This window comes from Martes martes (genome assembly GCF_963455335.1).
Source record: "Martes martes genome assembly, chromosome: 13".
Lineage (NCBI taxonomy): Eukaryota > Metazoa > Chordata > Mammalia > Carnivora > Mustelidae > Martes > Martes martes.
In genome coordinates this window covers 85561736-85582260 of record NC_137901.1, presented here as the reverse complement: position 1 = coordinate 85582260, position 20525 = coordinate 85561736, and the positions used below count along the sequence as shown (strand labels likewise).

Below are 20525 nucleotides of genomic sequence, written 5' to 3'. Positions count from 1 at the left end.
CACCTGGTAGCTGGAGGAGACATTGTCCTGTGAAAGCATAAACACCAAGCACAAGGAGAACACGGAATTCATTGAACATTCCCTGAGAATCTCTATTTCTCAATTAAAGGCCATATGGGAGCTTCATGGTTTTTTTTACTTAACACTTGCCACTCATTGCTGTCAGAGGTGAAAATCAGTGGCTGTTTGGCTCAGTCTGAGTTTTAACGTGTTCAGTGGTTTTCATTTAGGTTCATACTTCGTGGAAGAGTAGTTTAGAGGATTATCTTGTCCCTTGTTAAATCGTTCTTAGAGCCGTGCTGATATTTCAATAGAACGTTAACTGTTATCATTGTTAGAATATATTTTGATGATTTCTCTTACCAGAGCTGGCTTTATGTGCTGGGGCAGAAGAGATCTGATAGCTATGTCCTGCTAGAACACTCTGTGAAGAAGGCAGTACATTTTGGCTTACCGGTAAGGTTCATCTTCCTGTGAGATTATTTAAATAAATGGTGTGGTTTCATTCTTGGTAGTTTCATATGACCTTAACTGTTAGTCAAACCACTAAGTTCTGTCTAATAGGTTTCTCGCTGCTCCCTTTATCTTTTTTTTTATTTTTTTTTTTTATTTTTTTTTTTTTTATTTATTTTTTTTTTTTTAATTTTTATTTATTTGACAGACAGATCACAAGTAGGCAGAGAGGCAAGCAGAGAGAGAAGGGAGGAAGCAGGCTCCCTGCTGAGCAGAGAGCCCGATGCGGGGCTCGATCCCAGGACGCCGGGATCATGACCTGAGCCGAAGGCAGCGGCTTTAACCCACTGAGCCACCCAGGCGCCCCTATCTTTTTTTTTAAATTAATTTATTTATTTGACAGAGATCACAAGTAGGCAGAGAGGCAGGCAGAGAGAGAGGAGGAAGCAGACTCCCCGTGGAGCAGAGAGCCTGATGCGGGGCTCGATCCCAGGACCCTGGGATCATGACCTGAGCCAAAGGCAGAGACTTTAACCCACTGAGCCACCCAGGTGCCCCTGCTCCCTTTATCTTAACATCTATTCCGTTGACCAATTCTGTGAGATCCTTGTTTAGTTTATTGATCAACATTGACTTCCACATATTTACTTAGAAAATTTTCAAGAAAGGCTTACTATTTTTTTTTAAAGATTTTATTTATTTATTTGACAGACAAAGATCACAAGTAGGCAGAGAGGCAGGCAGAGAGAGAGGAGGAAGCAGGCTCCCTGCTGAGCAGAACCCGATGCGGGGCTCGATCCCAGGACCCTGGGATCATGACCTGAGCCCAAGGCAGAGGCTTTAACCCACTGAGCCACCCAGGCGCCCCGGCTTACTATTTTTTTTTTTCAAAGATGTTATCCATTTATTTGACAGAGAGATAGTGAGAGAGGGAACACAAGCAGGGGGAGTGGGAGAGGGAGAAGCAAGCTTCCCATCCAGCAGGGAGCCTGATGCGGGGCTCGATCCCACGACCCTGGGATCATGACCTGAGCCCAAGGGAGACACTTAATGACTGAGCCACCCAGGCACCCCAGGAAAAGATTATTTTTAAACCAGGGATTGGCAAACTTTAAAGCCCATGGGCCAAATCTGGCTTGTTGCCTGCTTATATATGGCCCTCAAGCTATGAATGGGTTTTACATTTTTAAATAGTTGGGGGAAATAACCAACAAAGAAGAAAATGTGACAGAGACCAAATGTGGCCTTCAAAACCTAAATTATTTACTACCTGGGCCTTTACAGAACCAGTTTGCTAATCTGGTTTTAAAAGTAAACAAAGCCAGGAACCAGTAAACCTGACAGGTACATTTGTCTCTTTTTTTTTTAAAGATTTTATTTATTTATTTATTTATTTGACAGAGAGGGAGATCACAAGGAGGTAGAGAGGCAGGCAGAGAGAGAGGAGGGAAGCTGGCTCCCTGCCGAGCAGAGAGCCCAATGCGGGGCTTGATCCCAGGACCCTGGGATCATGACCCGAGCCGAAGGCAGAGGCTTTAACCCACTGAGCCACCCAGGCGCCCCACATTTTTCTCTTCTTAATTTAAGTGACAGAGAAGGACCTGAATTATAGTCCTTGGTGACAAATACTGAGGGGCAGTGAAAGGGCTCAGTTGTCACATATGTAGCAGTAATGACTGTCAGAGTCTAGATTATTGTTGCTGTCAGAATTGTATTCTGCTCAAAAACATCTTCTAAAAAACTGCACCATAGGCAGTGGGACTCCTTAAGCATTCTTTCTCATAAAGTTTGCAGCAAGGTCCAGGAAAACTGAAAGCAATATGTGTAATAACCCATTGTATATGCTTTTTAAAAATGGAAGGGGCGCCTGGTGGCTCAGTCGGTTTAGCATCTGACTCTTGATCTCAGCTCAGGTCTTGATCTCTCAGGGTTGTGAGTTGAAGCCCCATGTTAGGCTCTATGCTGGGTGAGGCTCCTACTTAAAAAAATTGAGGTACAGTCGACACGTTTTATATGCTTTTTAAATCTGTAAACTGTCCATTTGCTTCATTTTTGAGAAAGGAAACTTACATGTACAAAATTGATTATAAGGACAAAAGTAAGTTGTCCCTTAAAATAAATGATAGACTTTGTAAGTACAATTTGTGTTTTGGATTTAAGCTGACTTTTTAAAAAAATGATTTATTTATTTATTTTACTAGGGGGAGGGGCAGAGAGAGAGGGAGAGAGAATCTTCCTGCAGACTCCCTGCTGAGTGTAGATCCTGATACAGGGCTCAGATCTCATGACCCTGAGGTCACATCCTGAGCTGAAACCAAGAATCAGACACTTAACGGACTGAGTTACCCAGGTGCCCCTAAGCTGACTTTTTTTTTTTTTTTCTTTAAAGATTTTGTCTATGTGTTTGAGAGAGAAAGAGTGAGTACACAAGCAGAGGGAGAGGGAAGAGCAGGCTCCCGCTGAGCTGGGGTCTTGATTTGACTGTGATCTGCTTGTGCACTCACTCTCTCTCTCTCTCACCCAGGTGCCCCATGATTTTATTTTTAAGTAATCTCTACATCCCATGTAGGGCTCTAACTTTACCACCCCGGGATCAAGAGTCACATGTTGTACCAACTGAGCCAGCCAGGCACCCCTGAAGTAGGAAGATTTTTAAAGGATGACTATTATGAGCGTACTTATCTTTTCATTAACTTCTGATACTGTTTTCAAAGGTGAAAGCACAACTTAAAAGACTCAGCTTAGGGGGCACCTGGGTTCCTCAGTTGGTTAAGCATCTGCCTTCGGCTCAGGTCATGATCCCAGGGTCCTGGGATCAAGCCCTGTGTCAGGCTCTCTGCTCAGCAAGGAGCCTGCTTTCTCCCTCTCCCACTGCCTGCTGCTCCCCCTGTTTGTGTTCTTTCTCTCTGCCAAATAAATAAAATCTTAAAATAAAATAAAATCTTAAAAAAATTAAAAAGGGAAATTAAAAATCTTCTACTCTGGGGGCGAGTGGATGGCTCAGTCCATTAAACGTCTGCCTTCGGCTCAGGTCATGATCCCAGGGTCCTGGGATCCAGCCCCAAGTTGGGCTCCTTGCTCAGTGGGGAGCCTGCTTCTCGCTCTCCCTCTGCCTGCTGCTTCCTTTGCTTGTGCTCTCTCTCTCTCTCTCGCTGACAAATAAATAAGTAAAATCTTAAAAAAAAAAACAAACCACACAACTCCTACTCTATAATGTGTCCAACACTGTTTGACACATACTGTTTTGTTTTGTATTTCTTTAAGATTTTATTTATTTATTTGAGAGGGCTCACTTGGATGAGCTGGGGGAGGGGCAGAGGGAGAGGGAGAAGCAGGCTCCCCGCCGAGCAGAGCCCCACACAGGGCTCCATCCCAGAACTCTGAGATCATGACCTGAGCTGAAGATAGATGCTTAACACACAGAGCCACAGAGGTGCCCCAAATACTGTTTTATTTTAATTCTCACAATAATTCTTTAATGATAAGAGTTTCTGCCCATTTTACAGATGAAGAAGCTGAGGCTTGGTTAGGAAGCTAACTGGCCTTGACTCACAGAATAAGTGGCAGAGAGTGTGTTTAAGTCCAGGCCCATTTTATGTCAAAGCCCTGGCTCTTCTCAGCATGCCGCCTGCCTCTATTCCAGCCCCAGGTTTTCAGGAATACATTTCATATGGGTTAGGGTCAGGATATAGGTAATTTCTTTTTAAATAATGCTGTCGGTTTGCATGTGCTGAAATGTGAAATATGCCAGATTTCAGAAAAGTGAACAATTGTGTCATGTAATTTGTACCTTGAGGAGTCATGGGGTATGTCTGTCCCCTTAGTACCTCGCCTCCCTGGGAATACAGTCCCTAGTTCAGCAGAGGGCTTTTGCTGGGAAGACAGCAAACAAACTGATGGATGCCCTAAAGGACTCTGACCTCCTACACTGGAAACACAGCCTGTCAGAGCTCATCGATATCAGCATTGCACAGAAAACAGCCATCTGGAGACTCTATGGCCGCAGGTGGGTCTTCAAGCCAACTTTCAAGGCCATAGGGGCAGGAATCCTTCCAGAGGTGAGCAGAAGCTAGCAAACTGATTCTCTGAAAGGCCAAACGGACAAGTCATTTTCCCCTTTGATGAAAGTTGTTCGTGCAGGGGATTAAAGAAAATGCTTATAGTTTTAAAACATTTTTGTACTTTGCACAGACTTTGTAAAGTTCTTTCCTGTGCTCATTCTTATTTGCGCCTCCCAACTGCCCCGTGAGGTAACTGGTGGGTGGGCTCCATTCCAGGATGTGAAAACCAAGGTTCACACATCTGATCTGCCCAAGGTCACAGACGTCAGTAGCAAGTGACAGAGCCAAGACTCACACTCAGGTCCTGTGACTCCAAGCGCTCTGCCCCTGTGATCTGAGACCAGACTCTCTCTTCCTGTCCCCGGCAGGCAGGGCCACAGTCACTCGGGTTTCGCTTCCCTGTTAGCCGAGGTGTGTTTTCTGGAGCATCTCTGGCCTCAAGTTTAATTTTCCACTTGGCCTCCTTTAGCTTGGAAGTACCCTTCTGAACCAGGTTTTTAATCCTGGAGCCTGTCCCTACCCCACCTTCTACCTAGACAGTCTATTTCTAGGAACTCAATAATGAAAGGAAGTGCCTACTTGACCAGTCTTGTTTGTGTATACTTGAGATCATTTTTTGGCAGGATGCGCTCTGAGACAGCTGCAGACACTGGCCGCTGCGTACATTGCCAGAGCAGCTGGTGCCAGGACGGCATCAGGTCTGAATTTATCCGTGAAAACCGATTAACACACTTGTGACCACAGGGGAATTAGAGGCAGTCAGGGGGTCTGGCGCTTGGAACTCCCAGTTGTGCCATAACCACCCCATGTTTCCTTTGGGGCTACACATGCAGGGTGCGTTTCTGCTTTCCTGGTGCTGAGGGTGGGAGAGCCAGCAATGGGAGGCAGCCGCTCCTGCTAAGCCAGAGCCTGCAGACGGACTTCCTATCCTTCCATTTCCACTCAGCAGAGTTGTGCGGTGTGGCTGGGGGGCAGCCTGGGTCTCTTGACTGAAGGGAGTTGCTGTCTGTCTCCCCACCCAGCACCATGGCCCTGCAGCAGGCCCAGATGTTGCTGAGCATGAACAGCCTGGAGTCTGTGAATGCGGGTGTGCAGCAGAACAACACGGAGTCATTTGCTGTCGCCCTTTGCCATCTTGCAGAGTTGCACGCAGAGCAGGTAGGCGGGTAGCTGGGCCTGTGTGCTCCAGGAGCGATGGAGGCTCCGCCACCTCTCCCCTCTGCTCCTTGAGAAAGGCACTGGATGTGTCTGGGTCAGGCCCGGTTGGATGCAGGGGGCGCTGAAAGGGTGAGATCCCATCGGTGGAAATGGACGGGGTGTGGAGTCTACACAGTTGTTGAACTTTGCATCTCTTTGCATTGACAAAGGAAATAAGATATCAGCTATTTCCATGTAGCAAATGGAATATAAAAGAGTCTTTGAAATTTCAGGTAGTGGAGCTAGGTATGTTTATAGGAGATGGGAAGGCCACACCAGTTAATGTTAAGTCTACAGCACAAGTCTGATTGACTCCAAAGAGGGACAGTGGGGATTGGCTATAACCTTGACTTACAGCCCAAGTCATTTTACATGATTCTCTTTGTAGCGGATTGATTAAAGGGTCTCTCATGCTGCTCTAGGCTTTCTCCCTCCTTTGCTCTAAAATGTCTTCTTTCTTTCTTTTTTTTTTTTTTTAATTTTTTATTTCTTTTCAGGGTAACAGTATTCATTGTTTTTTCATCACACCCAGTGCTCCATGCAATCCGTGCCCTCCCTAATACCCACCACCTGGTTCCTCTGACCTCCCACCTCCCGCCCCTTCACAACCCTCAGGTTGTTTTTCAGAGTCCATAGTCTCCATGGTTCACCTCCCCTTCCAATTTCCCTCAACTCCCTTCTCCTCTCCATCTCCCCTTGTCCTCCATGTTATTTGTTATGCTCCACAAATAAGTGAAATGTCTTCTTTCATGGAAGAGAAGTCAGGGAAGCCTCTTACCCAAGCCCTCTATCTCACTAAACACTGCCTTGGCTATAAGTGCATTTCCTTGATCATATATCTTTTCTCCACTTCTCTCTGCTGTCCCTTACTGTTAGATTATTGTTAGGTTGTATCTTTTTTTCTTTTTTTTTTTAATTTTATTTATTTATTTGCCAGAAAGTGAGAGAGAGCAGAAGCAGGGGGAGAGGCAGGCAGAGGGAGAGGGAGAAGCAGGATCTCTGATGAGCAGGGAGCCCAATATGAGACTCGATCCCAGGACCCTGAGACCATGACCCGAGCCAAAGGCAGACATTCAACAGAACAAGCCACCCAGGCATCAGCAGTCAGTATTCCCTAATCTGCGGCCTAAAGGTTGTTGGATGGTGTTGATCCCTTCCAGAAGTCTCTAAAGACTTCCCTCCACTAAATGTATTTTAGCATTTGACAATCCTTTAGGTATCTGTGGAGACAAAGGGGATGGATGGGGTCTGGCTGGGTCCCACATGCACCTTCATCAGCTGCCCTCTTCCTGCACCTGGGTGGCATTGCCCATGCTTCCTGACGTCAGAGCAGCAGCCAGCTGCACTTGCTGTTTGCTTTCCCCGAGGAATCTGCACGTTCATCACTTTCTTGGTTTTTCCCCCCCTCTTAATGGAACCTCTGACATCTCCTCTTCTGCTTTCTGTTACCGTGCTTAAGTGGAGCATTTGGTAATGGATGAATCAGTGAACCTTCAGTTAGGTATTTGGTGTGAGCCTTGTGTGACTTTTCTCTCCCCAACAATTTCATTGAGATAAAATTCACATGCGATACAATTCACCCAATTTAAATTTCCCCATATGGCTTTTTTTTTTTATTTTTTTTAAGATTTTATTTATTTATTTGACAGAGAAAGATCACAAGTAGGCAGAGAGGCAGGCAGAGAGAGAGGAGGAAGCAGGCTCCCTGCTGAGCAGAGAGCCCGATGAGGGACTCGATCCCAGGACCCTGAGATCATGACCTGAGCCAAAGGCAGAGGCCTTAGCCCACTGAGCCACCCAGGCATCCCCCCATATGGCTTTTTGAAGTCAAATTCTCCCCACTGACCCCATCCTTAAACTGGATAACTTCCTTTCAAGCTCTGTTTATGTAGGGTAAAAATAATGGTTTTTTTCTGCTGGACTGAAAAACTGCTTTACAAAAATCTTGGCCGTGGCTCAATACTCAAGCTTTGAAACTTTCTCTGAGGCCAGTTATTAGAGTTCTGTGATGTTTCCTGGGAGATTTTTCCTGCTCTTTGGATTTGGATTAGTATTTCTTTTTTTTTTTTTTAAAGGTTATTTTTATTTTTTTTTTTTTATTTATTTGTCAGAGAGAGAGAGGAGCGAGAGTGAGCACAAGTAGACAGAGTGGCAGGCAGAGGCAGAGGGAGAAGCAGGCTCCCTGCCGAGCAAGGAGCCCGATGTGGGACTCGATCCCAGGACGCTGGGATCATGACCTGAGCCGAAGGCAGCTGCTTAACCAACTGAGCCACCCAGGCGTCCCTGGATTAGTATTTCCGTCTTCATCTCCCTTATATCCCTGGCTTATGTGAAGAAGCTGCTGACCCCATCATTGCCTGGCTCCAGTGGCCAGGATATGTTGGGAACCCTTAAGAATTGCACTGCTGGGGCACCTGGGTGGTTCAGTGGGTTGGGCCTTTGCCTTCGGCTCGGGTCGTGATCTTGGGGTTCTGGGATCGAGCCCTGCATCGGGCTCTCTGCTCCGCGGGGAGCCTGCTTCCCCCTTTCTCTCTGCCTGCCGCTCTGCCTACTTGTGACCTCTGTCTGTCAAATAAATAAATAAAATCTTAAAAAAATATAGAAAAAGAATTGCACTGCTAGGAGATAGGCAGTGGCTTCTCTGTTTCAATTTTGTCCCTTCCCCCCTTTCCTCAACCTGCCTTCGTAAGACCTTTCTAGTGCTGGAACATCAACCAGGTAGCTATACCACATGGCTGATGATTGTCACATTTTTAATTGTGCAGATCAGATAGACCCCTGGAAAATTAAGCTTGGCCCGTGGTGGAGAAGGCAGCTTTATCATGTATCTCCATTTGCTCCTTTATTTCCTTTGTGTGTGCTTCGGTTTGTGTTCTGAAATTGATCTCCAAATAAACTGGGTGCTGCACTTTGATGTGGCAGTGACTGGGGCATGAGCGAACCTACAAAGAAGTTATAAGGTCTGAATTGCTGTTTCTGACCTTCCTCCTGAAACCCAGAGGGAGCACTAAGACAGCCAGCCCCCTTGTTCTTTTTGTGTAATTCTAGACCATCTGGTATCATTCCTCTCCCAGCCTCAGGAGGGGCAGGTCACAGTAGGAATGGGGGATGCAGTGTGTATCTCTCTACTTGGCCTAAAAGGTTTGACGACCCATCTCCTTCCACATGCCCAACTCTCTGTGGCAGTCATGAGAATAATTGGCAAGATTGGTCATTTAAAAATCGTAAGAATAAAAAGATTATTGACCTTTTATTATAATTCATTGTAATTTCCACTTCACTTCAAATAAAAGTTCACTTGCAATCTAATTGAACTTCTATATAGACAGAAGACATTTCACCTAATCAAAGGACTGGGACAAATTGAAAAGCTTTTGGAATCAAGAAACATTCCAATGACATAAGGGTATAAAAAAAGGCATGAACATGTATTCACATAAAAAACACAAATGACCCAAATACATGAAAAAATTTTCAATCTAGTCGTTAAATTCAAATTAATACAGTGAAATACTAGTTTCACCAGTCACATAGGCAATCCTTAAGTTTTGTGGGTGGGAGAAAGGCATAGAGTGCTGATGTGAAGGTTCTTGGCATGTTTCGGGAGGGTAATTTAGTAATTTATATCAGAGGGCTTTGGAATGCCAGCATTTGACCAGCCAGTTTTACTTTAGAGGTCTTATTCTGAGGAAGTGACTGGACAGGTGGACAGTGTAAAGCTATATGCACCGAGATATTCAATGTAGCATTCTTAAAATCGACAAAATTCGAAACAACCAAACTATCCCACAGTAGGAGGTTATTTTTCTTATTGTTTATATTTATTTTGAAGTTGTTTTCCTAGAGTGAACATGCATTACATGTGTAATTTTTAAAAAAAAATTTTAATGAACAAATAAAATATGCTAGAACCTAAAAAAAAATGACCCCTTGATGTATGGAAGTCTGTGGCTCGCACCTTCCCAGGTGCAGCACCACGAACAGGTGAATCACAGGGACAGCCTGTGAGTGGTGTCGCAGGTACGGTTTCTACACAGGTGTGCTCACCCAATCATGTGTTTCTGCTTAGGGCTGTTTCGCGGCAGCTTCGGAAGTGTTAAAGCACTTGAAGGAACGATTCCCGCCTAATAGTCAGCATGCCCAGGTAATCTGCCTTTTGCATGGCATTGGATTTATTTCCGAAGAGACTGTTTTTACTGTATTGTTGTCAAAGCAGAATATTTTAGGGTCTCCACTCAGTTTCTTGTGTCTTGGTTCCTTTCTTGTGTCCTCTGTGCATTGAGGTGAACATAGGCACATACCAGACTCTCTAAGCTCTGTTCAAGAGGGCAGAGAAATAAACTCTGATAAAAGGTTTAAAGATCTATTTAGGGGACTTTTTTTTTCCCTGTCTATGGTTTTAGCTACTATTCCTTATATCTCTAACTGTATGGATCGTCCATGTCCACGGACAGATTAAGAATTAGGTCCCAGTTTGGTGTTGTGTCCCTTACTTGGCAACTCTAATCTTTTCCTCCCAGAATTAAATGACCTTTTGGGAAAATGTTGTCCCCAGAGGGGATTTAATTTTTTAAAGCACTCCCAGGCCCCCTGTTCCTTAGTGCACTGATATCTCTCTCTAATGGCGCTGAGAAAGCTGTTAAACCGGTCCTTTCTTCTTTCCGTTACCAAGTTTGGTCAGCAATGGATTCGAGAATTTGAAACCGTAAGAGACCATGGCCTGGGAATCTCCTACTGCTGGTCCCTGAGGCTGCTGGTCCCTGAGGCTGCCACTCCCAGGGGCTGTTGGATAGGCTGTGGGTACCCATCTGCGTGTGAAATGTGCTGGGGTCTCATGGCTGCTTTCAGCAGGCTGTGATCTGAACTCAAGAGTACCCAGCTGCAAAGGTGGCACACAAACAAAATAGAAGATAGGGGAAAGCGGGTGATGTGGGAAGAAAGAAGTGTGGTTCTGTGGCAGTGCTAATGCGATGGAACAGTTTTGGTTATAGTCCTAGCTGTTGGGTTTTTGTTTTTTTTTTTTTATGACAAATTAATTCACAGTTCACAGAAAAAACATATGGCCGATAGATATATAACAAGATGCTCATCCCAACTGGCAATCAGGGAAATACAAGTGAAAACAATAATGAGATATTGCATACCCATCAGATTGGCCAAAGGTAAAACACCTGACAGCGCCAAGTGTCGGTGAGGACAAGGAGCCACGTGCTTCTGGGAGGGGAGAACGAATGGGCACGACATTACAAGGAAGGCACGTATGTCCTACGACCACGTTCCCACTGCTTACTGTAGACCTGAGATCAACTCTCTCCCCAGGGGAGATGTATGAGAATGTTGGTTGTAGCCTTGTTCAGAAGAGTGAAAAGTTGTTCCTACCTAAATACTCAACAACAGAGAATAGATAAGTTGTCGCTTATTCATGTAATTGGAAACTATTCGTCAGTGCAAAGGGTAAACTAGAGCTACTTGTATGAACACGTGTGAGTCCCAGAAAAATGTTGAGCTTAAAAGCAAGTTGTCAAAGGATACATACGGTAGGACAGTATTTACTTTATACAAAATTTAAAGTGTGCAAGATTGCTCTCTGGGCTTAGACCTATTTGTGGTGACAGGGCTAAATGGACCGAGAAGCCTGGAATCATCCGTTAATACCAGACCTGTTAGGGTGCCTCCTTCAGGAAAACGGTAAACAGGACTGAAATAAGCCAGCACCCCAAGTACACTTGCTCCTTCGGTGGCAAAATCAAGATGAAAAGACTGAGCTGTGGGGATCTGACACTGAGGTTCCTACGTGAAAACCACAGCCTGGGGCGGGGTCGGGGCTGGCCCGGACCTACAGCACCACTTCTGAAGGAATTGAAAGAGAAAGACTGGGTAGAAGCTCTACCATTTAAAACACTGGTAGCCTATAATAAATGGTTCATTTATGTAACAAAATTACTTTGGCTTGTTGTAAATTAATCAATTAACTAATTAATTTTTTGAAGATTTTATTTATTTATTTGACAGAGAGAAAGAAAGCACAAGCAAGGGGAGCAGCAGGCTCCCTGCAGAGCAGGGGGAGCCCGATGTGGGACTCGATCCCAGAACCTCGGGATGATGACTTGAGCCAAAGGCGGTCACTTAACCATCTGAGCCACCCTGGCGCCCCGTGTTGTAAATTCATTAACATCCTGTTGCGTTGCATTGACTTATCTTTCTCAAAAGCTTGGAAATCACAAATCCTTCTAATTTTTTTTTTAAAAGATTTTATTTATTTGTTTGACAGACAAAGATCACAAGTAGGCAGAGAGGCAGGCAGAGAGAGGAGGAAGCAGGCTCCCTGTGGAGCAGAGAGCCCAATGCGGGGCTTGATCCCAGGACCCTGAGATCATGACCTGAGCTGAAGGGAGAGGCTTTAACCCACTGAGCCACCCAGGTGCCCCAAATCCTTCTAATTTCTAATTGGAAAAAAATCATACAGGATCATACTATATATTAAGGGTAAGAATATATGCTGTAAAAGTATAAAAACATGAATGGGAGTTGTAAACATTAAATCAGTTACTTTGGACAAAGAAAGAGGGGAATGGAATTTGCAAAGAACTTCAGTAGTGCGTCTGAAGGCAAATAAAGCAAAATTGTTGTGATTTGACGAAATTGGTGATTGGCAGACGTGTTTTTTATTATTCGTGCTTTTTCACATCCTTGAAATATTTATAAAAAATTTTTTAAGTCTCAAAAAATGTGTATGAATTATAAGGATGTTTGCTAATAAGCTGAAATATTTTTATATTGTTGAATAATGAGGTGAATACTTGCCATTTTGTTCTTAATTTTTTTTTCTTATTAGTTATGGATGCTGTGTGATCAAAAAATACAATTTGACAGAGCAATGAATGATGGCAAATACCACTTGGCTGATTCACTTGTTACAGGAATCACAGCTCTTAATAGCATAGAGGGTGTATACAGGTAAGAGACTTTGAAAACTCCAACCCCAGGATGAAGTAATTCTCAAATGCCTTTATTCTTATTTGTTTAATTAAAATTAATTTATTAACTTTAGCTTAGGAAAAGATTTCTTACGTATTTATTACCAATTTGTTCTGGGAAATTAGAAAATACAGATGAGTAAAATGGACAAAATAAGTATCACCCCAAGATCATCACTAACATGCTGATACCGATAATTTCAGACTTTTGTGTTCTTGCATGTGTGTGTGCGCAGTGGGGGGTTAGGTGTTTACACATGTGCTTACACACACACACTTTTTTTCCTTTTTTCACAAAAATTGTATCAGGCACAGTTCTTCCCCCTGGGAGGTTCACAGTCTAATTGAGGAAATAGAGCCTATAACCCTGAAGGGGGCTCGACTTGCAAAACATCAGCGTCACCATTTGTGTTTATTTTGTTTCTGTGTCAGGAAAGCAATTGTACTACAAGCTCAGAACCAAATGTCAGAGGCGCACAAGCTTTTACAAAAATTGTTGATTCATTGTCAGAGAATCAGGAACACAGAAATGGTGATCAGGTAAGGGAGGTCTCGCAAGCCCCTGCTGTAGGTGGTTCTTTGTGTCAGCCGTTCTCATCCTGTGTCTTCCTCTTCGCGGGCAGCGTCCTGCTGTCTGTGGCAGAGCTGTACTGGCGATCTTCCTCCCCCACCATCGCGCTGCCCGTGCTCCTGCAGGCTCTGGCCCTCTCCAAGGAGTACCGGTTACAGTACTTGGCCTCAGAAACGGTGCTGAACTTGGCTTTTGCTCAGGTAAGCTGATCTCTGTTTTTATAGCACATATTTGTGCTCAAGCACTGGTGAGTCTGTTACTACTTTTGCGTTTTGGAAAGGATAATAATGAGCTTTGACTTCTTATTAATATTGAAGTCTGGGAATGTAATCTCATTGTCAAGCCCTCCATGGGAGTCTGAAGCTTCGAACTCCATGGCAAGCTGACCCCTCCCAGCGGCACTGGCTGTGCCGAGCTGTGTATTTAAGAAAGGGGGTGCACCTCTTCTTTGAGGACACTTGTATCATATTAATGATTTAGCTGGCCCAGAGCAATGCTTGGTTAATAAGGGGATAAAGAAATGAGGAAGTTGTGTGTTCATTGAAAGCTTTTGGAAATTAAATTGTATTTTATGTTTATTTTTTATCTCCCCCTGAGGAATGTAAAGGCTGTGAGAAAAGGGCCTCTGTTTTCTCCCTGCTGTGTCTTCTGGTACATAGTAAAATGTACACACAGTAGGTTTTTAATAAATATTTAGTGAGTGAATGCATTTTGAACTCACTGGCACTAGAGGCATTTACTAAAGCAGAGATTCCCCAAACTATGCATTAAAATCAATTGGGAAGATTTTAAAAATATCCACATATTTGGCCTTGCTGCAAACACACGCAGTCAGAATCTGTATGGAAGGAGCACAGAAATCTAATGTTTTCCTTTCCAGCTTCTCTAGTGATTTTTTTCTTTTTTCTTTTTTTAAAGATTTTATTTATTTATTTATTTGACAGAGATAGAGGACAAGCAGGGGGAGTGGGATAGGGAGAAGCAGGCTCCGTGCTGAGCAGAGAGCCCGATGCAGGGCTCGATCCCAGGACTCTGGGATCATGACCTGAGCTGAAGACAGAGGCCTTAACCCACTGAGCCACCCGGGCGCCCCATCTTTTCCCTTTCTTGATCATGACCTTTGATGCACTAAAGTTTTTAATTTCTATGAAATCCATTTCATCCTTTTTTTCTTTTGTGGCTTATGCTTTTGGTATTCTACTTAAGAAACTGTAGCTTAAATCCAAGTTCATGAAGATTTATACCTATATTTCCTTCTAAGGATCTTAATAGTCTTAGGTCTTACATTTAGGTCTTTGATCCATTTTGAGTTAATTTTTATATATGGTGTGAGGAGGAGTCCAGCTTTATTCTCTCAAGTACAGATATCCCCGTGTCCTAGCACCACTTGTTGAAAAGGCTGTTCTTTTCCCATTGAATGGTCTTGGTACCTTGTCAAAAATATTGATCATGGACATTGAGTTTATTTCTGCATTCGCAATTCTGTTCCATTGTTCTATATTCTGTCTTTATGCCTGTACTGTTTCGATTACTGTACTTTGTACTGAATTTAAAATCAGGAAGTAAGAGGGGCTTGTGGATGGTGCAGTTGGTTTCTGTTCAGGGGGTGATCTTGGCGTTGTGAGATAGAGCCCTGTATTGAGACTTTCCCTCCCTCCCAACCTCCCTCTCATGCTTTCTCTCTTTCTCTCTAAAGTTAATCAGTCAATCAAATCAAGAAGTAAGAGGCCTCCAACTTTGTTCTTTTTCAAAATTATTTTAGCTATTGTTGTTCCTTTGCAATTCCCTATGAATTCTAGAATAGCTTGTCCATTTCAACAAAAATGGCATTTGGAATTTTGATAAAGATTGCGTTAAATCTGTAGATGCATTTGGAGACTGTTGCCATCTTCACAATATTAAGTCTTCCAGTCCATTAACAGGATATCTTTTATTTAGATTTTCTGTAATTTCTTTAACAGCGTCCTCTAATTTTCAGTGCACAATTCTTAGAGTTTCTTAGTTAAACTTACTTCTAAGTATTTTATTCTTTTTGATGCTATCATAAATGGAATTTAGAAAACTAATTTCATTGGGCCCCGGGTGTCTCAGTTGGTTAAGTGTTTGACTCTTGGTTTCAGCTCAGGTAATGATTTCGGGGTCTGGGAACTGGGCCCTGTGTTGGGCTCTGTGCTCAGCACGGAGTCTGCTTGTTCCGCTCCCTTTGCTCTTTCCTTGTCTTGAATAAATAAAGAAAATACTTTTTAAAACTTAAAAAAATTTAATTTCATGTTTGGATTGTTTATTGCTAATGTATATTGATCTTACATCCTGCAGCTTTGCTGAACTTAATACCTGTTACAGGTTTTTAAGAATTCCTTAGAGTTTTCTATGTATAAGATCAGCTCATCTGCAAATACAGAGAGTGTTACTTTCATTCCAGTTTGAATGTCTTTCATTTCTTGTTCTTGCCTAATTGCCCTGTGCAGAACTTCCAGATCAGTGCTGAATAGAAGTGGCAAGGGTTTACATCCTGTTTTTGCTCCTGATCTTAGGGGGATGATTTCAGTCTTTCATTGTTAAACATGGTGTTAGCTGTGGGTTTTTCACTGGTGCATCAGAATTAGGTTGAGGAAGTTCTCTTCTACTCCTGAATGGTGTTGGGTTTTTGTGAAATGTTTTTTGTCTTCTTTTTTTTTTTTTAAGATTTTATTTATTTCTTTGTCAGAGAGAGAGAGCGCGTGCACACAAACAGGGGGAAAGGCAGACAGAAGGAGAAGCAGGCTTCCCGGGATTATGACCTGAACCAAAGTTAGATTTAACCAACTGAGTCACCCAGGTGTCCCTGTTTTTTCTTTTTCAGTTGAGTAGATTGTGTTTTTCCCCCCCTTTATTCTATTTTTTAAAAAGATTTTATTTATTTATTTGACAGAGGGAGACACGGCGAGAGAGGGAGCACAAGCAGGGGGAGTGGGAGAGGGAGCCGCAGGCTTCCCGCTGAGTCAGGGAACTTGATGCTTGATCCTAGGACCCTGGGGTCATGACCTGAGCCAAAGGCAGATGCTTAACGACTGAGCCACCCAGGTGCCCTTCCTGTTTATTCTATTAATATAGTGGTTTACAGGGGCGCCTGGGTGGCTCAGTGGGTTAAGCCTCTGCCTTTGTCTCAGGTCATGGTCTCAGGGTCCTGGGATTGAGCCCTGCGTCTGGCTTTCTGCTCAGCAGGGAGCCTGCTTCCCTTCCTCTCTCTCTCTGCCTGCCTCTCTGCCTACTTGTGATATCTGTCTGTCAAATAAATAAATAAAATCTTAAAAAAAAATATATGTATATAGTGGTTTACATTGATTTTTGCATATTGACCTACTGTTGCATTCTTGGGATAAGTCATACTTGATTATGCTGTATGATCCTTTTAATAAGCTGTTGGATTTGGTTTGCTAGCATTTTGCGTCTCTATTCATAAGGGATATTGGTTTGTAGTTTTCTTGTGATATCTTCATCTTGCTTTGATATTAGGGTAATAGTGGCCTCATAAAGTAAGTTAAGAAATGTTTCCTCCTCTTCAATTTTTGAGAAGAATGAGGATTGGTGTTAATTCTTCCTTAAATGTTTGATAGAATTTGCCACTGAAGCCATGTGGTCCTGGTCTGTTCCTTTTTGGAAGTCTTTTTGGTTATCGATTCATTTTCTTTACTTGTTATGGGTCCATTCAGATTTTTTTTTAAGTAGGCACCCAACGCAGCGCTTGAACTCAGGACCCTGAGATCAAGACCTGCACTGAGACCAAGACTCAGACGCTCAACCAACTGAGCCACCCAGGTGCCCCCCATTCAGATTTTCTATTTCTTGTTGAGTCAATTTTGGTAATTTGTATCTTTCTAGAAATTTGTTCATTTTATCTAATTGATCTAATTTGTTGGCATACAATTGTTCATAGTATTCTCCTATAGTCCTCTTTATTTTTATAAGGTTGTTAGCTAACTCCCTGTTTTCATTCTTGATTTTTGTCATTTGAGTCTTCTCTCTTATTTTTTTAGTTAGTCTAGCTAACAGTTTGTTAATTTTCTTGATCTTTTCCAAGAACCAGCTTTTGGTTTATTGATCCTGTTGTTTTTCTTTTCTCTGTTTTGTTCATTTTTTTTTCTTTCTTTTTTAATATGTCCCCATTTTTTCATTTTTAAAATTTATTTTTACAATTTAAATTCAATTAATTAACATAAAATATATTATTAGTTTCAGAGGTAGAGGTCAGTGATTCATCAGTCTAATATAATACCCAGTGCTCATTATATCACATACCCTCCTTAATGTCCATCATCCAGTTGCCTCACCCCCTGTTTTGTTCATTTTCACTCTAATCTTTTATTTTTTTAATTTTTTTTTTAAGATTTTATTTATTTGCCAGAGAGAGAGAGAGAGTACACACAAGCAGGCAGAGAGGCAGGCAGAGGCAGAGAGAGAAGCAGGCTCCCTGCCGAGCAAGGAACCCAATGCGGGACTCGATCCCAGAACCCTGGGATCATGACCTGAGCTGAAGGCAGCGGCTTAACCAACTGAGCCACCCAGGCATCCCATTTTCATCCCATCTTTATTATTTCTCTGGCTCTGTTAGCTTTGGATGTAGTTTGGTCTTTTTTTAGGTTCTTTCTTTCTTTTTTAAGATTTTATTTATTTGAGAGAGAGGAGAGAGAGTGCATGAGGAGGGCAGAGAAGGGAGTAGGAGAGGGAGAGGCAGACTCTCCATTGTGGGGCTTGATCCCAGGACCCTGGGATCATGACCTGAGCTGAAGGCAGATGCTTAACTGACTGAGCCACCCAGGCACCCCTTTTTTTTTTTAGTTTCTTAAGGTGGAAGTTCAACTTGCTGATTTGAGATCTTTTTTCTTTTTTAATTTATGCCTTTACAGCTATAAATTTTCTTCTGAGTACTACGTCCTGTAAGTTTCTGTGTATTGTATGTGTCTTCATCTCAAAGTATTTTCTAACTTCCCTTGTGATTTCTTCTTTTACTTACTGTTTACCTAAAGGTGTGTTGTTGAATTTCTATATATTTATGAATCATCTAGATTGCCTTCTATTATTTATTTCTAATTTTATTTCATGTGATCAGAGAAGATACTTGGTATGATTTCAGTTTTTTAAAATTTAGAGTGTTATTTTGGGACCTAACACATGATCTATCTGGAAGGTGTTCCATGTACACTTGAGAAGAATGTGCATTCTGCTCTGGTTGGGTAGAGTGTGCTGCCTAACCAGTGACTGTTATAGCTCGTCAGTTCAGAGTGTTGTTCAGGTCTGTTTCCTTGCTGATCTTCTGTCTGGTTGTTCTCTCCCTTAGTGAAAGTGGAGTACTAGAACTATTATTGTTAAACTGTCTAATTTTTCCTTCAGTTCTATCAGTTTTTGCTTTATATATTTTGGGGTTCCATTGTCTGGTATATATGTGGTTATAATTGTATCTTCTTGATAATTTGACCCATTATCATTATCAGACATTATGCAATGTCTTTTAGCTTTGTAACAGGTTTTTTTTTTTTAAGATTTTATTTATTTATTTTAGAGAGAGAGTGCAAGGGCACAAGCAGGGAGGGATAGAGGGGGACAGAGAAAGAATCTGAAGCAGACTCTACACTGAGCGTGGAGCCCAATATGGGGCTTGATCCCACAACTGTGAGATCATGACCTGAGCCAAAACCAAGAGTCAGATGCTTAACCAATTGAGCCACGCAGGTGCCCCTTTTGTAACAGTTTTTGGTTTAAAGTCTATTTTATCTGATAGAAGAATAGTTACTCCAGCTCTCTTTTGGTTACTGTTTGCGTGGAATATCTTTTCCTTGTCTTTTTACTTTCAGCCTATTTGTGTCTTTAGCCAGAATATCCTTGTAGATAGCATATAGTTGGATCATATTTTTTTCAAATCTATTATGCTAATCTCTGCCTTGTAATTGAAGAGTTTAATTCATTTATATTTAATGTAATTATGGATTTGAAAGACTTCTGTTTTGTTCTTTTTTTCTGTATGTCTTACATCTTTTTTGTTCATCAGTTCCTCCAATACTGTTTCTTTTGTATTAAATGGATGTTCCTTGTTTTATTTTACTATATACTTTTGAAGATTTTATTTATTTATTTGACAGACAGAGATCACAAATAGGCAGAGAGGCAGGCAGAGAGAGAGGAGGAAGCAGGCTCCCTGCTGAGCAGAGAGCCTGATGCGGGGCCCGATCCCAGGACTCTGGGATCATGACCTGAGCGGAAGGCAGAGGCTTTAACCCACTGAGCCACCCAGGCTCCCCCTATTTTACTATATACTTCTGAGTTATTTTCTTAGTGGTTCCCCTTCTTTGAATGATTCTTACACAGCAAGAATGATGTTCTGACCCTTTGGAATCACCAATCTAAAGGATATTGATTCTGAATCTTTTTGTAAAGGCAAAAACCTTGCTATAGTGTGAATAACTACTACCTACTGTAGCCATCATAATATGAGATCAGATTGACACATACTGTTTTCTAGGAATGTGGTGCGTATTAAATGTAGTACATGTCAAGGAAAGAATAAGCCAGACATGGCCCTTCAGGGCAGAAGAGCCAGAAATGAAGACTTTTCTGTCATGGGCAGTGGATGTGGATTTGTACAGTACCGCAGTGTTTCTTTTTCAGCTCATTCTTGGAATCCCAGAACAGGCCTTAAGTCTTCTCCACATGGCCATTGAGCCCATCCTGGCTGACGGGGCAGTGCTGGACAAAGGCCGTGCCATGTTCTTGGTGGCCAAGTGCCAGGTGGCTTCAGCAGCTTCTTACGATCCACCGAAGAAAGCAGAAGGTAGGGAGCCACTCAGAGATTGCTAAGCAATACCAGTGTGGAAAAAAAAAATTAAATTTAGGACCCAGAAAAAGAAAGACATTAAATTTGGGACAGTGTTTAAGTTCTCAAATATATGTTAAAATTTCATGCTGTATTTAAAGTACTTTGCCATGTTTGCTTGGCATGAAATTTAAGGGCAAGTGAATCATTATTTTAACCAAAGACCTTTTTAAAAACCTCACCCTAGTGTATTTTTTTTTTTCCTTCTTGAAGAGTAGAATTACAAAACTATCTGGTACATGTTTTTTTGTTGTTTTGTTTTGTTTTTAAAGATTCTATTTATTTATTTGACAGACAGAGATCACAAGTAGGCAGAGAGGCAGGCAGAGAAAGAGGAGGAAGCAGGCTCCCTGCTGAGCAGAGAGCCCGATGTGGGGCTCAATCCCAGGACCCTGAGATCATAACCTGAGCTGAAGGCA

General features: G+C 42.4%; 1 protein-coding gene across 2 annotated transcripts in view; it reads left to right on the top strand.

Annotated features, from left to right (window-relative positions):
• ANAPC5 (anaphase promoting complex subunit 5) overlaps positions 1-20525 on the top strand; it is a 43424-nt gene that overhangs the window by 22455 nt on the left and 444 nt on the right. For both annotated transcript variants that reach the window (XM_080821811.1, XM_080821812.1), the window contains 8 exons: positions 367-456; positions 4278-4459; positions 5537-5672; positions 9781-9855; positions 12547-12668; positions 13121-13228; positions 13312-13459; positions 19902-20064. In XM_080821811.1, coding sequence (XP_080677937.1) covers positions 367-456; positions 4278-4459; positions 5537-5672; positions 9781-9855; positions 12547-12668; positions 13121-13228; positions 13312-13459; positions 19902-20064 — 1024 coding nt within the window. The remainder of the gene's footprint in view (positions 1-366; positions 457-4277; positions 4460-5536; positions 5673-9780; positions 9856-12546; positions 12669-13120; positions 13229-13311; positions 13460-19901; positions 20065-20525) is intronic.